This window comes from Artibeus jamaicensis, unplaced genomic scaffold (assembly GCF_021234435.1).
Source record: "Artibeus jamaicensis isolate MK-2021 breed Jamaican fruit bat unplaced genomic scaffold, CSHL_Jam_final contig_956, whole genome shotgun sequence".
Classification (NCBI taxonomy): Eukaryota; Metazoa; Chordata; class Mammalia; order Chiroptera; family Phyllostomidae; genus Artibeus; species Artibeus jamaicensis.
Window position 1 is genome coordinate 1,773,647 of NW_026522021.1, and position 18,409 is coordinate 1,792,055.

The 18,409-nt window shown below is 50.3% G+C and overlaps 3 protein-coding genes across 7 annotated transcripts; 1 reads left to right on the forward strand and 2 right to left on the reverse strand.

Moving 5' to 3' along the window:
• Positions 1-388: 388 nt before the first annotated feature.
• UFSP1 (UFM1 specific peptidase 1 (inactive)) lies at positions 389-1,078 on the forward strand. The gene has a single exon (XM_037134948.2). The coding sequence runs from the start codon at positions 483-485 to the stop codon at positions 906-908; it is 426 nt and encodes a 141-aa protein (XP_036990843.2). The 5' UTR covers positions 389-482; the 3' UTR covers positions 909-1,078.
• A 61-nt stretch (positions 1,079-1,139) lies between these two features.
• SRRT (serrate, RNA effector molecule) lies at positions 1,140-13,323 on the reverse strand. 4 transcript variants are annotated; one of them, XM_053655315.1, is made up of 20 exons: positions 13,091-13,323; positions 12,627-12,763; positions 8,366-8,494; positions 8,003-8,149; positions 7,581-7,769; positions 5,611-5,780; positions 5,296-5,480; positions 4,996-5,094; positions 4,791-4,908; positions 4,456-4,613; positions 4,053-4,114; positions 3,863-3,941; positions 3,425-3,613; positions 2,904-3,077; positions 2,657-2,810; positions 2,297-2,490; positions 1,961-2,117; positions 1,671-1,772; positions 1,424-1,550; positions 1,140-1,275 (listed from the first exon to the last, which is right to left on the reverse strand). In XM_053655315.1, exons 2-20 carry the CDS (start codon positions 12,746-12,748, stop codon positions 1,272-1,274), a joined length of 2,559 nt encoding a protein of 852 aa, XP_053511290.1. In that variant the 5' UTR covers positions 12,749-12,763; positions 13,091-13,323; the 3' UTR covers positions 1,140-1,271. The 4 variants fall into 4 exon arrangements, with proteins under 4 accessions (XP_053511290.1, XP_036990842.2, XP_036990840.2 ...); XM_037134947.2 differs by having other exon boundaries at positions 1,140-1,331; positions 1,671-1,760; positions 13,091-13,322; XM_037134945.2 differs by having other exon boundaries at positions 1,140-1,331; positions 13,091-13,322.
• Positions 13,324-14,727: 1,404 nt separating this feature from the next.
• TRIP6 (thyroid hormone receptor interactor 6) lies at positions 14,728-18,331 on the reverse strand. Of its 2 annotated transcripts, XM_037134943.2 has the most exons (9): positions 18,112-18,331; positions 17,692-17,819; positions 17,474-17,599; positions 16,801-17,190; positions 16,408-16,501; positions 16,127-16,296; positions 15,490-15,668; positions 15,110-15,230; positions 14,728-14,998 (listed from the first exon to the last, which is right to left on the reverse strand). In XM_037134943.2, the coding sequence occupies exons 1-9, from the start codon at positions 18,218-18,220 to the stop codon at positions 14,867-14,869; spliced, it is 1,449 nt and encodes a 482-aa protein (XP_036990838.1). In that variant the 5' UTR covers positions 18,221-18,331; the 3' UTR covers positions 14,728-14,866. The 2 variants fall into 2 exon arrangements, with proteins under 2 accessions (XP_036990838.1, XP_053511292.1); XM_053655317.1 differs by lacking the exons at positions 17,474-17,599; positions 17,692-17,819 and having other exon boundaries at positions 16,801-16,925; positions 18,112-18,327.
• Positions 18,332-18,409: the final 78 nt, after the last annotated feature.

Genomic DNA, 18,409 nt, shown 5'->3' on the forward strand with positions numbered 1-18,409 from the left:
CCCCCGGGAGGCAGAACTCGCGTCTGCGCAGTAAGGGTGGCGTAGGCGTAGCAATGCATTGTGGGAACCCTGCCGGTCGACTCGGTCTCCACTGCTTTCCAGTGCCCTCAGAGGTTGTCGCCAAAGCCTGCCTGCCCCTCCTTCCTGCAGCTAGCCGAAGACCCGAAGCCGAGAGTAAGTGTTGGAGCCCGAGTCCCCCTGGAGTTGGCCCCACACCGCCAGACGCAACATCTGCCCTACCTGAACAACCTCCGCTCCCTCCTACCGCCCTGGAGCTGCTAAAAGATGTCCACCTGGGCCTTGCCCCACCCGGCCATGGCCCCGTTCGCTTGGCCATCCTTTCGGGCCACTACCTCTACTATCACTACGGCTGCGACGGTCTGGACGACCGGGGCTGGGGTTGCGGATACCGCACCCTACAGACGCTATGCTCGTGGCCAGATGGCCAAACTGCGGGCGTACCCACGTTGGTGGACGTGCAGATGGCACTGGAGGACATGGGCGACAAGCCCCCTGGGTTTCGGGGCTCCCGCAGCTGGATCGGTTGCGTAGAGGCCAGTCTCTGTCTCGACCACTTCAGAGGGCCCCAGGGGCGCCTATGCCACGTTCCCCGTGGAGCTGGGCTTCGGGGGGAACTGGAGAGGCTTTATTCCCACTTCACAGGAGGTGGGGGGCCTGTAATGGTTGGGGGGGATGTGGATGCACGGTCCAAAGCCTTGCTGGGAGTCTGCCTGGGGCCAGGCATTGAAGCCTACGTCCTAGTATTGGACCCTCACTGCTGGGGTGCTCCGAAAAACCCCAGTGAACTACAGGCTGCTGGGTGGGTGGGCTGGCAGGAGGTGAACACAACTTTTGACCCCAACTCCTTCTACAACCTGTGTTGGACCAGCCGTAACTCTGAAAAATAGCTGCCCGTCCAGAACTGAGGCAAAGTCCCTGGAACTGAGACTCTGGTCCCTCACACTCACCTACCTATTCTCAAAAGGCAGAGGCTTAGACAATGCCCAATGTTAAGCCTCCAGGAAGCCCCAGTAGAGCCTGGGACCATTGGCATCAATAAAATGGCAAGGCCCAGCTTAACCACTGTCCCAGCCAATATTTGGGAGGATCTTGGCAAGTATATAATATGTACTCAGGAGTCAATGCAGAAGTGCTTTTATTGGCAGTAGGGCTGGACGTACAAAAAATTTTCAGAGCTGGATGGGACACAGCAGTCGTAAGTATAGGATACCAAGAGTGAGGAAAAGTAGATGGCTCAAAAGAAATCCACATCATCTGGAGCATCCAGGTCACGATATTCCACAATGGCCCGTGGATCTCCACGGGCCATCCTGTGAGGTAAGAAAGAGGTAAAATGGGATGAGAGTTGAGGGTCCCAATTTGAAGCAGGCAATAAAACTTGGACATCTTAGCTCATTCTCACCTGTTGCGAGGTTTCCCAGGATAACCTCCCTGGCCTCGGAAGGCATCGTAGTTCCCTCGGCCAGCACCATAAGGGGCATGAGGGTATGGAGGCCCTCCTGTGGGGACTGCAGGGCGGACAGCGCCAGCTATAAAGAAGATCAGTGTTGAGCTGAGAACCTGTCTATTACTTCAACTACATTTTAGTTGCTTTCTTTCCCCCAGCCCCTCAAAACCACAAAGCCCTTTGAAATCCTTCCTATACTTACCTCCATAGCCCAAAATGGGGGGCCGGGGCTGACCATAGGGCATCAGGCCCTGGGGAGTCTGGTGTGGGTAGGGGAGTCCTGGGGTCAGACCTGGGGGGAGTACAACACAGACAGGAACATGAATTACTGGGGGGGGGGGGGGGGGGGCAGGAGGACACAGACGACTGGCTTTTAGGAATAAAGCCTGAGGGTAAGAAAGAAATTTCAGGGTGCAACTGTTTAAAGAACCAGGAATCCTTCAACTGTCAGGGGTGAGGGAATGTGGTAGACCCTCATGGATCGTATCTTACTCTGGGCAGGGCCAGGTGGCTGAGCTGGCTTGATCTCGGGTAGAGCTGGACGCTTAGCATCAGTGAGAAAGTTGTTAAAAAATGCCACTTCCTTCTTTACTTCCTCAATTTTCTCTGCATGCTTGTTGAAGATATGTTTGCGTACAAACTCAGGGCCCTGGATGCCAAGAGGAGAGGATAAGAACTGAGCAAGCAGTTCCCTAGCTCCCCATACCCCAAGATAATCACCCTCCCCTCCCACCTGGTCCCAAAGATGTTTCCTTCCAGGTCTGGAGGCAGATTCCTGGCTCAACCCACTCCTCCCACCTGTCCCACAACTCTCTTAACATCCCAGACCTTGAATTTCTTGCCACTGAGAGGGCATAGCCACTTATCCTTGCCCAATTCTTGGGTGTTAGAGGTGACAAACTTTTCCACTTCCTGTTCAGGATCTTTTCGACCCATCTTCTGGGCTTCTTCCTCTGAAAGAGATTCCCGCACACTCAGCAGCGGAGTCAGCTTCTCCTCAAATGTCTTCTGCCACTCTAATACTGTAGTTTGGGAACAAAGACAGATGGCAGGTTGGAGAAGTGAGCCAGGGCCAAGGAATATGAAAGGAGATTAGAGGAAAAAGTGACAGAGCACTGCTCCAGAGTGAAAAACTAGAGGTAGCTGGGGAGAAAGGGGAACCAAAGGGAACTCAGGCAAAGAGCTCACCTTCCCCATGACTGATGCGGTTGGGTGGCATGGGTCCCCGAACATGGATGATGCCACAGCGGTTGGGCATTTCATCCTCATTGGGGTACTCGCACGTGTTATAATAATCCAGGGAATGCACAATGCGCAAATAGAGGAGTAGTTTGTCTAAAACCTAGGAGAAAACAAGAAAGTATGAGTTCATCATACTCATGCCTTTTACCACCCTGAGCCAGGCTCTCACTACACCCTCTGCTCTTGCTGGCACCTTGATCAGCTTCTCATCTCGTTCCACGTTGATCTCTGCTGGGTTCCCTTCCTTAGGAGGCTCCTCAGGGGGTGCCCCCCCACTGCTCCCCAGCAGTTCTTCCTCCTCAGCACTCACTTCCTCGATCAGGTAGTCAGTGATATTCTTCAAAATTGGGTTCTGAGAGGGCAGACTCTAGTTGAGAGGGAGAAGAGAGGCAAGTGAGACATAGAAAGACCCTCTGAGTATGTAGCCTAGGAACCTAATTTGAAAGGCAAAGTGAGGCTGAAAGAATTCAAGGCTCACTTGGCCTATTATCACTGCCTTGGGATTTATCTTCATGTTTGTATTTGTTCTACCATAGCCCACAAATAGTCACTAACACCAATCTGTTCTGCTGCAAGCTGGAGGTGCTGCCTAAAGAGGGGCCAACAAGCAGGAAAGCACAAAGGGTCAATGCCACAGATCATGTAAGATCAGAGATGCCCACAGATGAGGGGGTATTGGCTGCTTTTGAAAAAGTTCTATGGAGAGTCACTGACTGTTGGCAGAGGAGGTGTCCCAGGTTCAGAGGCCCAGAGCTGGGTCCTGTCATCCAACGTATGGATCAGCTTGGCTGCCAGCTTGATGTCATTGCGCACTATCTGCTTGTGCTGGGTAATGCCATTGATATTTCGGACACGACGGGTCAGGTCTCTGTTCACGCCAGGACTCAGCTCACACTCCCGGAGCTGGAAGGTACAGAAAGCTTACCAACACCAGAAGACTGGCCCTATTGAGAGCAGTGATCAGACTGTGAATTCCCTGAGGACAGTCTCAGGGCCTAGCCCACAGACAACAGTACACAATTAATGTGAGCGGACTGAATGGATGAAATAGGAAGCAAAATGAAAGAAGCAAACAACGAAAAAAGCAGTAAGAGGTGTGCAGCATACAGAGCCACACCTCTTCCTCAAAACAGTCTGGCTCCCAGCACTCACTCGAATATTCTGCAGATTCCAGCAGATTTCTTTGATGTTAACACTGCGGTCAAATGTCACCCAGCCACGACGGAAAAACCTAAACAAGAACAAAGATGTCAACATAATCCTGGAGTGGAGGTGATGCTAACCAGTAACCTTCCCCTGCACCTTTCCAATTACCCAGGTTCAGACTTCTCTCATTCCTCACCTCCTCTCAGGCTGGGGCTCTGATAGTGCCACACGCATAAAGCCTGGATATCTTTTACAAAGCTGGAAAGGCAGAGGAACAGAAACTCCACTTAGTGATTCAAGGATTCACTTCTTTCTTCAAACCCCATGTCCTCAGAACCCTAAGGAACTGCCTATAAGCCTCTACTCAGATAAGGAAAAAACAAGAACTTAAGAGTAGCACTTGAAAGTAAATGGTACAACCAGGACCAGCCCTCAAAAGACATGGGCCCACGGGAAGGGAGCCTCCCTGTTAGAGAAATAGTGATGAGTGTTAGAAGCACTGCCAGATTATGCTCTCTCCACCTAGTGCCTCCCCCCACCCCTGAAAGAATGGAGCCTGGGTGTTGTCTCTGCCCCCAATGCCATTTTTCCCCACTCACAGAAATTATCTCAGCCCTGGAAATGTTGGGTGCAATGTTGCGCATAAAGAGAGAGCAAGTCTTATGCAGAGGCCGGGGTTTACATTCCAGCCCAGGAGTGTCCTTGGGCTTCTCCCTTTCTTCCTCCTTGGGTTTCTCCTTTTCCTTGAGTGTTTCTTCTACACAGGAAGTGGTGGGACTTGGTGAGTTTTTATTGTTGGTTTTGGAGAGGACAGAAAAGCTGTCAAACTCCCACCCCACCACTCAGTCTCTCCCAAGAGACCACCATCCCATCAATTTCACCAACTTCTCACCTACCCCACCGTTCATATGGATAAGCAGAAAGTACAACCTACCGGCCTCCTCCTTCTCCTCCTCAGCCTGGCCACTCTCTGACTCTGACTCCGACTCTGACACACTGCCTTCATCAAAGCTGTCATCACCACTGTGCTTCCTATTCCGCTTCTTGCTGCTCTGTGGGAGCCATGGCAAGAGGACATGAGCCAGATAACAAGGACCTCTGCCCTACCTAACATTAACTCCACTTAAGAGAGTCCCTACCTTTTTGGCTTCTTTCTCAGAGTCTTCTTTCTTCTCTTCCTTGTCCCCATCACCCTCAGATTTCTTAGTTTTGTCATCACTAGCACTGCCATTTTCAGCCTACAGGTAAAGACAGTCACTGGGATATCTATCTCCTCATCAACCCCTTCCACTTCAACAGCTGAGCCCGCAAGTCCACCTCTCCCCTACCCCAGTACAGAGCCCTCTACTTCTAACTCCTATGGACCCCGCCACCAATGAAACAGCTCCATTCTCTTCCCCAGGCACTCACCAGCAGCACCCAGGGGCCCCAACACTAACCTGTTTGCCATCTTCTTTCTTGTCTTCCTTCTCATTGACTTTGCGCTCTCCATCCACAAGGCCTGATCCAACCCGGCCTTCCTCCTTCTTGCTGGGTTCCCCAGGCTTTCCTGCCTGTTCCTCCTCCTCCTCCTGCTCCAGGATGCGTAGATCATTCTCTGTACCTCCTTCCATCTTAATCACGGCTACCAGCAAAGGGAATAAAAGTCACAATCCAAGGGCCCTGGCCTTCAGCCTCTGGCTTTCTGTCAACCTACCTGTTTCCCAACTAAGACCTTGATCACAAGATACCCACTGCCCAACCAGACTGCACACCTGCATCCAGCATTTTGACAATGGCATCAGCTTTGTCTATGTCCAGGAAAAGATTATCAAACCAGCCGCTCTCCATGAGGGACAGGAACACCCTCAGTCGGTTTTGTAGGGCCCCCCGGGCCTCCTGACGGCGTTTTCCCACCTCATCTGGGTGGTACTTAGAGCGAAACCTATAAAGGAAGTGGGGAGGAAATAGACAAAATTGTCACTGAAGGCCAAGGCCAGGACACTGGAAGGGGCCCAGGAAAATAAGGACTTCACCCCCATCCTCTCACACCCACAAAAGACCATAAAAGCAGAGAGAACGGGGAAAGGAGTATAATAAAAACACCCAATACCCCCAAAGGAACCAGAGTTTATGCTCTGAGAAGATTTTGGGAAGAGTCAGGAATTAAAAGTTCTACAGTTGGGAAGAGTAATGACTACAGGGGTAACCAAGGTTGGAAAGGCAAATTGATTGCCTTAAATCTCTGGGAAACACTAACTTTAAAAGTGCAGTTTCCCAAAGCTTCTGAAAGGAAGGATAAGGAAATAGTAGGTCCCAAAGAACCTCCCCTCTCCTTGCCAACCCCAAACTAGAGTTGTTAAAAGGATTGCTCCCACCAACTCCCTCCACCCTTAGGTGGAAGACAGGGTGAAACCTGAAATGTACCAGATAGGAAAAGCCAAAAGGCAGGATACCTTTATTCCCCCCCTTGGGAAAAATAAGCAGATGGTGAAGGGACAGGGAGAAACTGAAGTGCCCTTTTAACCTCAGGTACTGCCCACAGAGAGAGTGTGAAGAGAGGGGTAGAGGGTCAGGGTAGAGTATGAGGACATTTAAAACAGGACCTTGAGTTAAAAAAAAAAATTAGAAATATGAAAAAAAGGATAAAGTGTGAGAAAGTCCCAGATATCAAAAACAAAGGGGAAAACTAAAGACCAGACAGAGAAACGGGGGGGGGGGGGGGATAAAAGGTAGTAGTGTTAGGCAGGAGCAAGAACACAAATAGAGAGAAAAGTACATGAGTAAGACAAAGAGAGAAAGAAAAAAAGAGGACAGTGAAAGACAGAACATAGCCACAAGTTGAGCATTAAGAGGAAAGGAAAGCCGCAGGCATCACCTCCAGGATCTTTACCTTGGCTGCTTGGTCAAACAGAGCTCAAGATTTAACTAGCGCGCCCAGGGCCCATGCTGTCAGGTGGGCCACCGGCTGGCTCCTGGCTGGGGTGTCCCGGCCTGGATGCCCCACCCCCGCGGGACTCCGCGGTGGGGGCCCTGACTGACTAACTGCCTGAGCAATCACATTCAGCTAAACTGCTGCATTGTGCACAGCAGTGCCCTGCCTGTCTGCCTGGCCGGGGCAGCGCGGCTCAGCCCAGGGGCTCATGTATGGGCTGGGTATGGTGGGGGTGGAGGTGGGTTTGCTCCGAGCTCCGTCGATGAGCGGGTGTAGTTCCCAGTTCTGGCTCTTTTCAAGGAGAAGGAGCAGAAAGAGGATGAGGAGGAGGAGCAGGAAGGGGGGAAAAGATGGTTGATTAAAATTAAAACATCCACAAAAAGAAAAAATTAAAATTCTTTTTCTGTCAAATGACCCTGACATCTTTGCTTTTCTTGTCTGGATTCACTCGTTGCTTTTGGGAGGATGCCACAGTCACACAAGGTCCTGGTGATCAGGGATGACAATGACCCAAATCCAGCAAGTGGGAAGCAGTCTGTCTGCTGCCCCAAGGGAACAAGTGGCTCTGGCCAGCTGCTTGGAGGTGTCCCACTGACTGAGGACAGTGGGGAAGGGAGATGGGTGGCGGACCGTGGCAGACGTTGAAGTGAGGAGGAGAACCCATCAGCTAATGCTGCTGTAATTCCCATCCCCCACCCCCTAGGAAGTTCTGGATTGGGGAAAATGGGAAAAGGACAGGGCTCAGGTTCCCCTGGCAGGGCCAGGTGAAACATGCTAGGGAAAAGGTAATAGGAAAGTAGGGGCACTCACCACTCCTCATCCTTATGAGCCAGGAAGAAATCCTGCATCTGCTGCCTTCGAAAATCCAGCTTGTAGTCATTATAGCGCTTAACTGCCTCTGTCTCATCCACAGAGTCATCCAACGACAGGAGAAACTCCTTGAAAGTCTTCATCACTGGTGGTGGCACACCCAAATCGATCTCTGCGATGCTACCCAGCCTGAGGGGAGCCCGGTCAGGAAGTTTTGGTTGTAGGGGCTGGGGCAGCCGAGGTAGCCAGCTGCCCTCTTCCTTTGCACACATGGACCTCACCCCAGGCATCAATGGTGACCACCCCACAGGTACTCCACCGCGTGTCTAGTCCACTCCCTGCCACAGTCTTCAGCAATCCCAACCACTCCCCAAGTCCAACAACTCCCTTTTCCCAAGAACCCTAGAACCCCAGGTCTTTACCTGGCTTGGATAGGCAGAACATGATGCTGCATGATGTGGACGTCTGGGTGGCCCCAGGGCTGAGGGGGGCCATAAGTTGGGCCCCCACCCCCCCCAGCATAGGGCATCTCATAGCCACTGTGGTATGGGTCAGAGCTGTGCTCATCCCTGAGGGTGGGGGACACAAAAGTCAGACAGAGGAGAGAATCATCTCTCCAGAGCATGAAGGAGGATGGGATAGAAGGAGGAGCATACCAAATGTGATCTCTCACCCGAGGATTTAAAGGGACAAAGAAAGATGTGTTTGTAGGAAGTTAGAGAAAAGGAAATGATCGAAGTTATCAACATAAGTGAAGGAAGATAGAGAAACTGTTGCCATCTCACCAGTCTCGCCTCATGCGTTTCTGCGGGGGGCTGAGCTCATGGCGGGGAGGAGAGAAGCGTTCTCGCCGATTCCTGTCATAGTCACGATATTCACCCCGACTTCGGCGCTCCCGGCCACGGTCCCATTCCCTGGAGATAAGAACAGTAACAGTAAAGAAGACACAGTTGGATATCCTACGATCACACTTCTGGACAGGCCCTTCCGATCCTGAGACACAAGACTAAAAGCCTAAAATTATGAAACCACCCTCTAGGCCCTAGCTGGGAAGTGCAATTGGTTAGAACATGATTGCAATACACCAAAATTGCAGGTTCAATCCTTGCTCAGGGCACATACAAGAATCAACCTCCCAGCTCATGTGGCTCAGTGGATTGAGCATCGACCTGAGAACCAAAGGGTCCCAACCTAACTGCCTCCCAACCTAACAAAACTGCCCTCTTCCTTGTTATCCTCTGGTCACACCTCCTTTGAGGGCAGCACTGGTTCTGCTTACCTGCCCCTTCTGTACAAAGTGACCTTTCTCAAACAAAAATCTGATGGTGCCATACCCTTGCTTAAATGCTGGTACACAGCACTGCTCAAAACTTTGGCTCCTGGCTGTCACCCCAGCCTCACCACCAGTCACCAGTTGCCTTAATCCCCATCACAACAAAAAAATCCTTTGCTCTGAACTCAAAGTGGTTTTTCAAACTTTTTTGTCTTAGGAACCCCTTACATTCTTTAAAATTATTGAATGTTAAAGTTTTGGCTTATGTGAGTTATAGCTATTAATGCTTACTGTATTTAAAATATGAACAGAGCCCTGGCTGGCGTAGCTCAGTGGATTGAGCACGGGCCTGCGAACCAGAGTATCGCGGTTCGATTCCCAATCAGGGCACATGCCTGGGTTGCAGGCCAGTTCCCGGCAGGGGACGCATGAGAGGCAACCACACATTGATATTTCTCTCCCACTCTTTCTCCTTCCCTTCCCCTCTCTCGAAAAATAAATAAAGAAAATATTTAAAATATCAACAGAAAAAATACCGATTCAATTTGAAATTGTATATTAATATAAATTACATATTTTTATTAAAAATGGCTATTCTCCAAAAAAAGTGAGAAAATGGTACTTTTTACATTTGCAAATATTTTCAAGATCTGGCTTAACAGGGACAGCTAGATTCTCACATTTGTTTCTGTGTTCAATCTACTGTGATATGTTCTTCAACTAAAAAGTATGTAAATAATATGACCTCCCATTGATGTGTAGTTAAATAGGGAATACTTTAATAGCCTTGTCAGATGACTGGAAATATTCTTTGATACCACCTAAAACCCTGTAAGAGTTAGTTTGCTACATTAAAATCCATTGTTCTATCTTGCTCTACGAATGGATCTTAACATATCTTGTTACACCATATCAAAAGACCACATCTTTAGTATCACTACCTATTTCCTCAGAAAAGTCTTTAAGTAGTGGCAAGCTGATAATTTCACATTAATAGATATAAGTTTTCCAAAACTTTAGTTTTCACTGGAAAGTTACACTTTCTCATTTGTCTATAAAACTGACAGTTTGTTTTTTTAATCCTCAACAAAGGACATACTCATTAATTTTCAAAAAGAAGAGAAGAAGTGAGAGAGGTAGAGAAACTTCTACATGAGAGAGAAACACAGATTGGTTGCTTCTCGTATGTGCTCCAAACAGGCATGAACACACAACCTAGACATGTGCCCTGACTGGGAATCGAACCCACAACCTTTCCATTTACTGGACAATACTCCAACCAACTGAGCCACATGGGCCAGGGCCTGACAATTTTTCTTGAAGTAACAGGTTCTTTTAGTTTGTTTTCATGAAAACATCTGCCAGATACACAAATATGAATAACTGCTGTTAGACAATCTTTCACTCAGATTTTTTAAAAAGACATCCCATGCCCTGGCTAGTGTAGCTCAGTGAATTGAGCACGGGCCTGCGAACCACACGATCACAGTTCAATTCCCAGTCAGGGCACATGCCTGGGCTGCAGGCCAGTCCCCAGCAGGGGACCCACGAGAGGCAACCATACATTGATATTTCTTTCCTTCTCTCCTTCCCTTCCCCTCTAAAGATAAATAAATATTTTTTAAAAAGACACCCCATAGAAACAACTAAAATCAATACAAACAACAAAAACGACCTGTTATTTGGCTCACACTTCAATCCTACAAATGCTCTTCCTCAAGATAACCATTTCACTCCTATATGCATACTTCCCATTTGTCCTATGTATTAAAAAAATACATTCAGCCCTGGCTAGTGTGGCTCAGTGGACTGAGCGCAGGCTGTGAACCAAAGTGCCACCGGTTTGATTCCCAGTCAGGGCACATGCCTGGGTTGCAGGGCCAGGCCCCCAGTAGGGCGCACATAAGAGGCAACCAACCACACACTGTTTCCCTCCCTCTTTCTCCCTCCCTTCCCCTCTCTCTGAAAATAAAACGAATAAAATCTTTTTAAAAATGTATATCCAATAATCCAATTTAATAAAAGCTGCTTCATCAAGGACATTAACTGAAAATAGCTGGGATCCCCCCCTCCCGTTTGGTGACATTGCCTTGATGTGTGCTAAGGCACCAGCCGTTTTACCTACCATTGTTATAGCTCTCTCAGTGCAAATGTCAATACAGTGCAAACAACAACACTTAGTATTACCATAACAACAGCTGTAATCTCACACATCCCCTAGGCCCTGGGGCCTAGGGTCTGTGGACCCCATCTTGAGAACCAATACTCTGAAAAAAACTAGAATACATGCTTTTTTCCGCACATGTTATATCCACAACTTAAAGCTATTCAAACCACCTGTGTCTTGGGAATTCCCACTCATCTTTCCACGTGTAAGCGGCACTTTCCTGCAGCTCTCCCTGACACACCACCTCCACCATTACTCTCCTCCCTTAACAGATCTGTTCCCTTGCCCTGACGGGTGTGGCTCAGTTGGCTGGGCATGGTACTGCAAAGCAAAAAATCACCAGTTCAATTCCTGGTCAGGTGGGTTGTGGGTTCGGTCCCTGGTCAGGGCATGTACAAAAGGCAACCAGTCAATGTTTCTCTCTCTTTCTCCCTCCTTTACTGTAAAAAAATAAAATAAAATAAAGATCTGTTCCCTCAATGCTTACCATCCTTATGATGACCTCTCACAAATACCCTGTTGTAGCATACACTCCAGGCCATTTGGCCCAAGGACTGTAAGCTCCTTAAAGGCAATAACCGTATCTTACTCATCTACAGAATTCGGAACACCTTTTCTTCTTTCTTAGAAAATACCTAGGAAAACAAAGTGCAAGGGTCTCCACAGTGAAGAGACACATTTACTTAGAGACTGAATGACTTACTAAATTCATTTTTCACCCTGGCTGGCGTAGCTCAGTGGATTGAGCGCGGGCCTGCGAACCAGACAATCACGGTTCGATTCCCAGTCAGGGCACATGCCAGGGTTGCAGGCAGGTTCCCTTCAGGCCAGTTCCCAGCAGGGGATGCACGAAAGGCAACCATACATTGATGTTTCTCTCCCTCTCTCCTTCCCTTCCCCTCTAAAGATAAATAAATAAAATCTTTTAAAAAAATTATTAAAAAAAAATAATAATAAATTCATTTTTCAAAACTCTATTATCACAATAATTGAGCAAAAGTTTTTTCCCAGTAATGTTTCCAAATCAAGCCATTGCCATCAGCTAACTAGATATTGGTGACACCTCTTATACTGAAAAGAAAATCTCCCACAATTCCTCCTAATTTTGACTACTTTATTTGAAGTCACATCAGATGTTTCTTAATATAAATACCCTACCTATAATCAACTCAAGTATACCCCAGAAACCTAATCGGTACCAACTCAAACTTATCACTGGCCAAAGAACTTTCTGATTTTAAGCAAGACAATTACAAGAAATTAAATCACATTCTACCTGGAAACTGGTCTGACACCTCTCCAAGAGAAGTCAATTCTATCACATTATTTTTCTTCGAGATATAATTTAGAAACAACAAACAGATGCATTTCAAAGACATTATAAATATTGCTTTTCCAGACTCAAACTCTCTTAACTCTATTGGTTTGACGTTCTGGATATTTCAAAAATCTTTGGCCAAGAACAAAAAGGTTAAATGAACCACATGAAACGGTCAAGATGAGCGATTTCGTATGGGTTGCCCTAATAAAATTGTAAAGGAAACACAATGAGGGTGGAGTGCAACAGAGTGTGACGGCGGTACAAAACTGAGAAAAAGTATCTTACCGGTCATTCCAATCGTCCCCTCGACGTCTTTCATCTCTTTCCCGCGAACGGTCATAGTCGCTGCGCTCTCTCCTAAACTTGTCCCTGCGTCTTCGATCGTACTCGTCATCACTGTCACCCATAGCGCGATCGGAGGCCTGGAGGCCAGACAAGGGTACTCAGGGTACTAATGACAAGAGGAGGAAACGTTCGCCCCCCTGGAGCAGCACATCCACCTCTCCCAACAAAGGCCAGCTTTCTTGGTGCCGGCCATCCCAGGCCCTCCTGGACAGCAGGTGGACGGCCCCGACGCTCCACTCGCCCCCAGGGGTCTCCAGCCCACCTGGTTGGCCCGCCTCTCCCCGCCATCCCGCCCTAGCCCCGACCCTCCAGGCCCCTCCCCTCCCCCACCTGGGAGGGGTCGCAGCCGTTAGTAACGCGCTCCCGCCCGCAGGTTCTCAAAGAAACCAGGGCCCGCCCCTTGCCTCGGGCGCGCGATGAGGACCGCGAAAATGGTGAGAGACACAGGTTTCTCAGCTATGGGGTCGAGGAGACGCGAAGAAAGTGGGGCAGCTGAGGATGCGGTCAGCGCGCTGCTCGCGCAGTGCCTGCGTCACTCGCGGAACAGGTCTTGGAATTACAAACTACAACCCGCACCGACCTAACTACAACTAAACAGGGAAAGGCCCGAAGCACCGGGGGATGATGGGAAGGAACGAGGGCCCGGAAAACTCGCGATTTTTTCCGGAACGAGAGCTGCTTGACCGAGAAGCACTACGGAGGCTGGGCTGGACCAAGACAAGCCTGGGGAGGGCGGAGTGAAGGGAAGCTTCCTCAGGCCGAGGTCGAAGGTTGCACTTACCCGGAAGTGTCCGGTTCTATACCATCTAGGCATTGTTTAACACTACCCGCGCATGGCTGGGGTGTGGGGGGTGCGGGCGTTTAGCAGAGTAGAGCAACCATTTTAAAGCATCTCCCACCATTTTGTGCTCCTTCTGGAGAACCAGCCTTTATTGGTGCCTGGTATGCGCTATGTGCAAAACCCATTCATTCATTGTTTTCTTCTCTTTGGCAAAGGTACCCCCTTTTGTAAGCAAAACATAAATCTGAGCCTCATCCCAACCAGTACTCTGATGACACAGGTTGTAGGTTGAGGTCTTGGTCAACAGCATCTGGCTTGGCCCAGATTAAATGCACCACCACCCTAGGGATAGCACCAAGTCCTTGGTCAGTGAGTTGAGTGTGAAGACAATAGGAAATGCTGTCTCCTGGAGCATGCCGCTGCTTTGCTCCCAGCACTGAGAGGTGGGGTATCTTTATACCAGACTACATTAAAAGGAGTGTATACAGCTCTTACTGTGTAGCTCAGGGAATTGCAAACCAAAGGTCACTGGTTCAATTCCCAGCCAGGGCACATGCCTGGGTTGCAGGCCCCACCCCTAGTGGGAGGCATGCAAGAGGCAACCACACACTGATGTTTCTCTCCCTTTGACTCCCTTTCCCCTCTGTCTAAAAATAAATACATAAATAAATAAATAAATAAATAAATAAGAATAAAATCTTTTTTTAAAAAGTGTATACAGTCGTCCCTTGGTATCTACAGGGGATTTGTTCCAGGACCTCCAGGGATACCAAAATATGCATATTTTCAAATCTCATATATTAAATGTCATAGTATTTGCATGTAACCTATACATAGCCTCTTGTATACTTTAAATTATCTCTAGATTACTTATAATCTATGTAAATGCTATGTAAATAGTTGCTCTATTGTACTATCATAAGGGAATAATGATAAGGAAAAAAAGGTCTGTACATATTCAGTACTAGGTGCAGCCATGGTAAGCTTAACTATGTAGTACACATTAAATGTTAACTTTTTTCTCAATAGTTTCTATCCTCAGTTGACTGAACCCAGGGATCCAGAAGACTGAGTGTAGTAGAGTTGCAAAAATAACTGGGCCAGGACTATGAAGACCTAGGTTCTGCCTCTTGAGAACCGTGCAGTCTGGGAAAGTCACTTCTTAGCTAAAAATGCAGTCCCAATAATTGTGTTTTGTTGAAAGAATCAGAATTGTGTTTTGTTTTGCTGGAAGAATCAGATGAGACAATAGACTTCGGGTGTCTTGCAAATTCTTGAGAGATTATTATTTCATGATTGGAGGAAGAGGACATAGCATTTGGTGACAGAATTGTAAAGGCAGATGTCAGGGAAGGCAGTGGATGGGAAGGGAGAATGCAGCAGGTGCTTCTGGGAAGACTCAGCAGTCAGTGGTGACAGTGGCTGAGAGCTCCTGGATGCGCCAGGCACTGCAGGCCTTGCACAAGATGTGACCATCAAGTGGGTAGCAGCCCTGACACTCACCCTCAGAGGAGAGCAGCAGCCCACACTCCTGTTAGGAAAGAAGCAACAGCTTTCAATCAGGTCAAGACCCCTGGGTTCTACCACACCCAGTGAGCCTGGACTCCAAGAACTCCTTTTCCCCTTGCCCAGGCCCCCTGACCTCACACTTGTAACAACCGATGTGAAAACTGCGATCCAGAGCAACAATTCGCACAGTCTCCTCCTGACCTGGCTCAGGCATGATGGCCCCCCCACACACTGAACATCGTGGAGCAAATTTCCTGGAGAACAAGAGAACCAAAGGCATTGTCAAGCCCCAGGGCTGGAAGGGAGTAACAGTGGTGCCCAGAGAAGGTGGGATGTGGGAGGGAAGGGAAAAGGCCAGCAGAATGATCTTGGATGTCGGGAAGAAACTGATGTTAAGGAGAACGAGGCATGACAAGGGTGGGAAACAGGAGAGGCTGGTACGGGGACATGAACGAGCGAGGAGAAAGATGGGGAAAGCAGATATCCTGAAACAGGCGCAAAATCCGGCCTGACCTGTGGAAGTCCTCAATGCAGTGGATCTGACTGGTGGCATCCACTGTGAAAGGGATGCCATCAAGGCCACGGTGGCACACCACACAGGTGAAGCAGCCAGGGTGGTAGGCCTTCCCCATAGCCCGAAGAATCCGGTCCAAGATGGGTTGAGAGCACGTGGAACACTTCTCCAAGGTGGCCTGTTGGGAAGGAAGACAGGAAGGTCAGAGGCTAGGAAGGCACACTGCAGCCCTATGGGCATCCTGACAGCCCACCCATCTGTTTATGTAGCCCCTGCATTTGATTTAGTGAAAAGTAGTCTTGAGAGATCTGAGTGCAAATCTCAGCACTGCGGCTTCCCAGCCAAGTTGCGTAACCTCCCTGAGCTTCAGTTTCCTTCAACATCTGCCTTACAGTGTATTGTGGGAATTTAACACACTCCCTTAACTCTAAAATAAATGCTTCAAATCTACAAGGAGCTATTGCTTTCCCCCTTCAGCAGCAAGTATTTAGCAGCCTAATTCCTCCCTTCTTGTATATCAGTTTTAGTCCCCCAGCCCTGAGCCCTGTTCCTCTTTGGGACATGGACATCTAGTTCCTATGCTGGATGGAAACTTCCTGCCTCTGCTGACTCCAGCCCCTAACCACAACCACTCACCACATAGCAGCTCTCACAATACGCCCTCCTCTCCACGGCATAGAAATGTTGGCCCCGAAGCTGGGCCCGGCACGTAGAACACACAAAGCAGCCAACGTGAAAGACGCGGTCCAGGGCCACAACCCCGGCCCCATCCCCAACCACATCTTCTCCACAGCCCCCACATCGGCCTGAGGACAGGGAGGAACAGGGTCAACCTGCATAGGCCAGGAAGCCATATCTGTTGTCCCTCTGAATCTCCAGCCCCCCACCCTTTCCACCCACCCTCAGACTCAACTCACCAAAGTACTCCCCGCTGGGCGGGTGGCTCATGTCATGCACCAGCTTCTTGGTCAGCCTCTCTAGCTCCTCCTCAGGAGGCTGGCTCAGGGGGACCTGGGAGGTGAGAATCAGGGGTTCAGCACTACCTCTAGCTTTCAATGCCGTCAAAATACCTGAAGGTGACCAGAAAGCTCATTGGAGAACATCTCAGCCCAGGGTCCAAGGGTGTGCCTTGAGGAGCCAGTGTGTCACTCCAGTCCCCTCCCTCCTACATTTCCTGACCTGTCTCACACCCCCGGCAGGCTCTGACACCCCAGACCTCTGATAACCAGGACTTAAAACACCACCCCCACAGTACCCAATCAGTGTCCAGTTGTCTATGAGAACCCCAAATCCCAGTGCCCAGGGCTTACCTGGTGGCCATACCCACTTCCTCTTCCTCCTCCTGCAGGACTGGAGCCCCCAGCAGCCTCCTCTTTACACCCAAGCCCTGGCTCTCGGTGGCTCCTATAGCCAGTCCCCCAGACTTCACCTCGGCCTGGGAGAGGAAAGTGAGGGCCCAGCAGGGGCCCTGAGGCCTGAGAGGGCCCCCCTCTGGGGGGGCCACAGCCTCTCACTGGCTGTGCCACCTTCACCTGCACAGGAAAGGCAGGGCCAGCGGGAGTACTGGCCGTAGCATAGGAGGCTGGAGTGGGGCCCCCATAGGGGGATGCTGGGAGCAGTGGAGGAGGAACACCCCCTCCATTTGGCTTCTGGGAGCCCAAGCCAGGACGGTAGGCAGGGGGCTGAGGGGGATCATAAGCCTGGGGAAAAAATGCAGACCAAAAGGAGTGAGCAGGCCCATTATAGGACATACACCTGTGGAAACCCACACGCACACCCCATGTATGTGGCACCCAGGTAACGGATGGTTTTGACAAGGGCCCACCCTCAAGTGGCTGACAACCCATTGAGCTCTGGTGGCCAAGCACTGGTGTGTGCATCACTTACATGGGGGTGGGGAGGGCACTGAACAGACAGAGAAGGGACCAGGCTGAAGGAAGGGGAGCAAGGGGCAAGGAACAAGGGAGGGATGGGGGGGGTCACCTGCCGGTTAGGCCGCCGTGGGACATGACCACGACCCCCGTCCAGCTCCGCCAACATGCTAGTCAGGGAATCTATCTCAGCATCCAGACTTCCAGGGCGCAGGCCCCCCCTGTCTGGGGGGAGCCCCTGGGGATAGAGCGAAAGCAAGGAGAATTCAAATCACATGGTCTCTACCCTTGCCCTGGATGCCATGCAGCCCCCCAATCCCGGGTTCTTACCTGCGAGCGCTGGGGTGCACCATGGCACCCCACCCAGGCCGGCCCCCGATCCTCTGGTCCACCCAGGGCCTGGTAACACTGCTCAGATGGGACGGGGCAAAAATTGACTCTGGGGTGGGGCTGGAGTGCTTGGGTGAGGGGAAAAAAGAGTGAAGGTGGAGACGGGGAAGGAGACAAGGGTAACACTTGTGGAGATGACTCTCTAAGGTCCCTCTTCTCCTCTCCGCCTCACCCCAATCCACCTCCCCCCACACCTGGGGTCCGAGAATGAGACAGGAGTCTAGCAAGGCTGCGGAGAGGACAGGGGACGCTGGTTCCAGCCTAGCTTTGGGGAAGGAGCGGCAGGGGCAGGCTCAGCGGGACTTGCAAAAGCCGACCAGCCAGCCGGTGGCCTCCTCAGCGGTACTGGGGCTGTCTTACCTGCTCCGTGGGCTGGGGGCGGCCCCGGGGCACCTCGGGGGTGAGGTCGCCCCTGAGAGGCTCTGGCGGGCTCTGGCTGCTTGGGAGGGAGCCAAGTGGGCCCCGACATGGCCTGGAACAAGGGACTTCAGACAGCGGTCAGGGCCCCACGGAGCCCCAGGCCTCTGGTCTTGACCCCTTCTTCCGTCTCACACCTTGTTTGGGACTCCAGAAAAGAAACTTTTCCTGGCTTCCCCCCACCCTTCCTCCCCAATTTGGGGGTGGCCACGCCCCCGGTGACGTCAGCGCATTCCTGGGG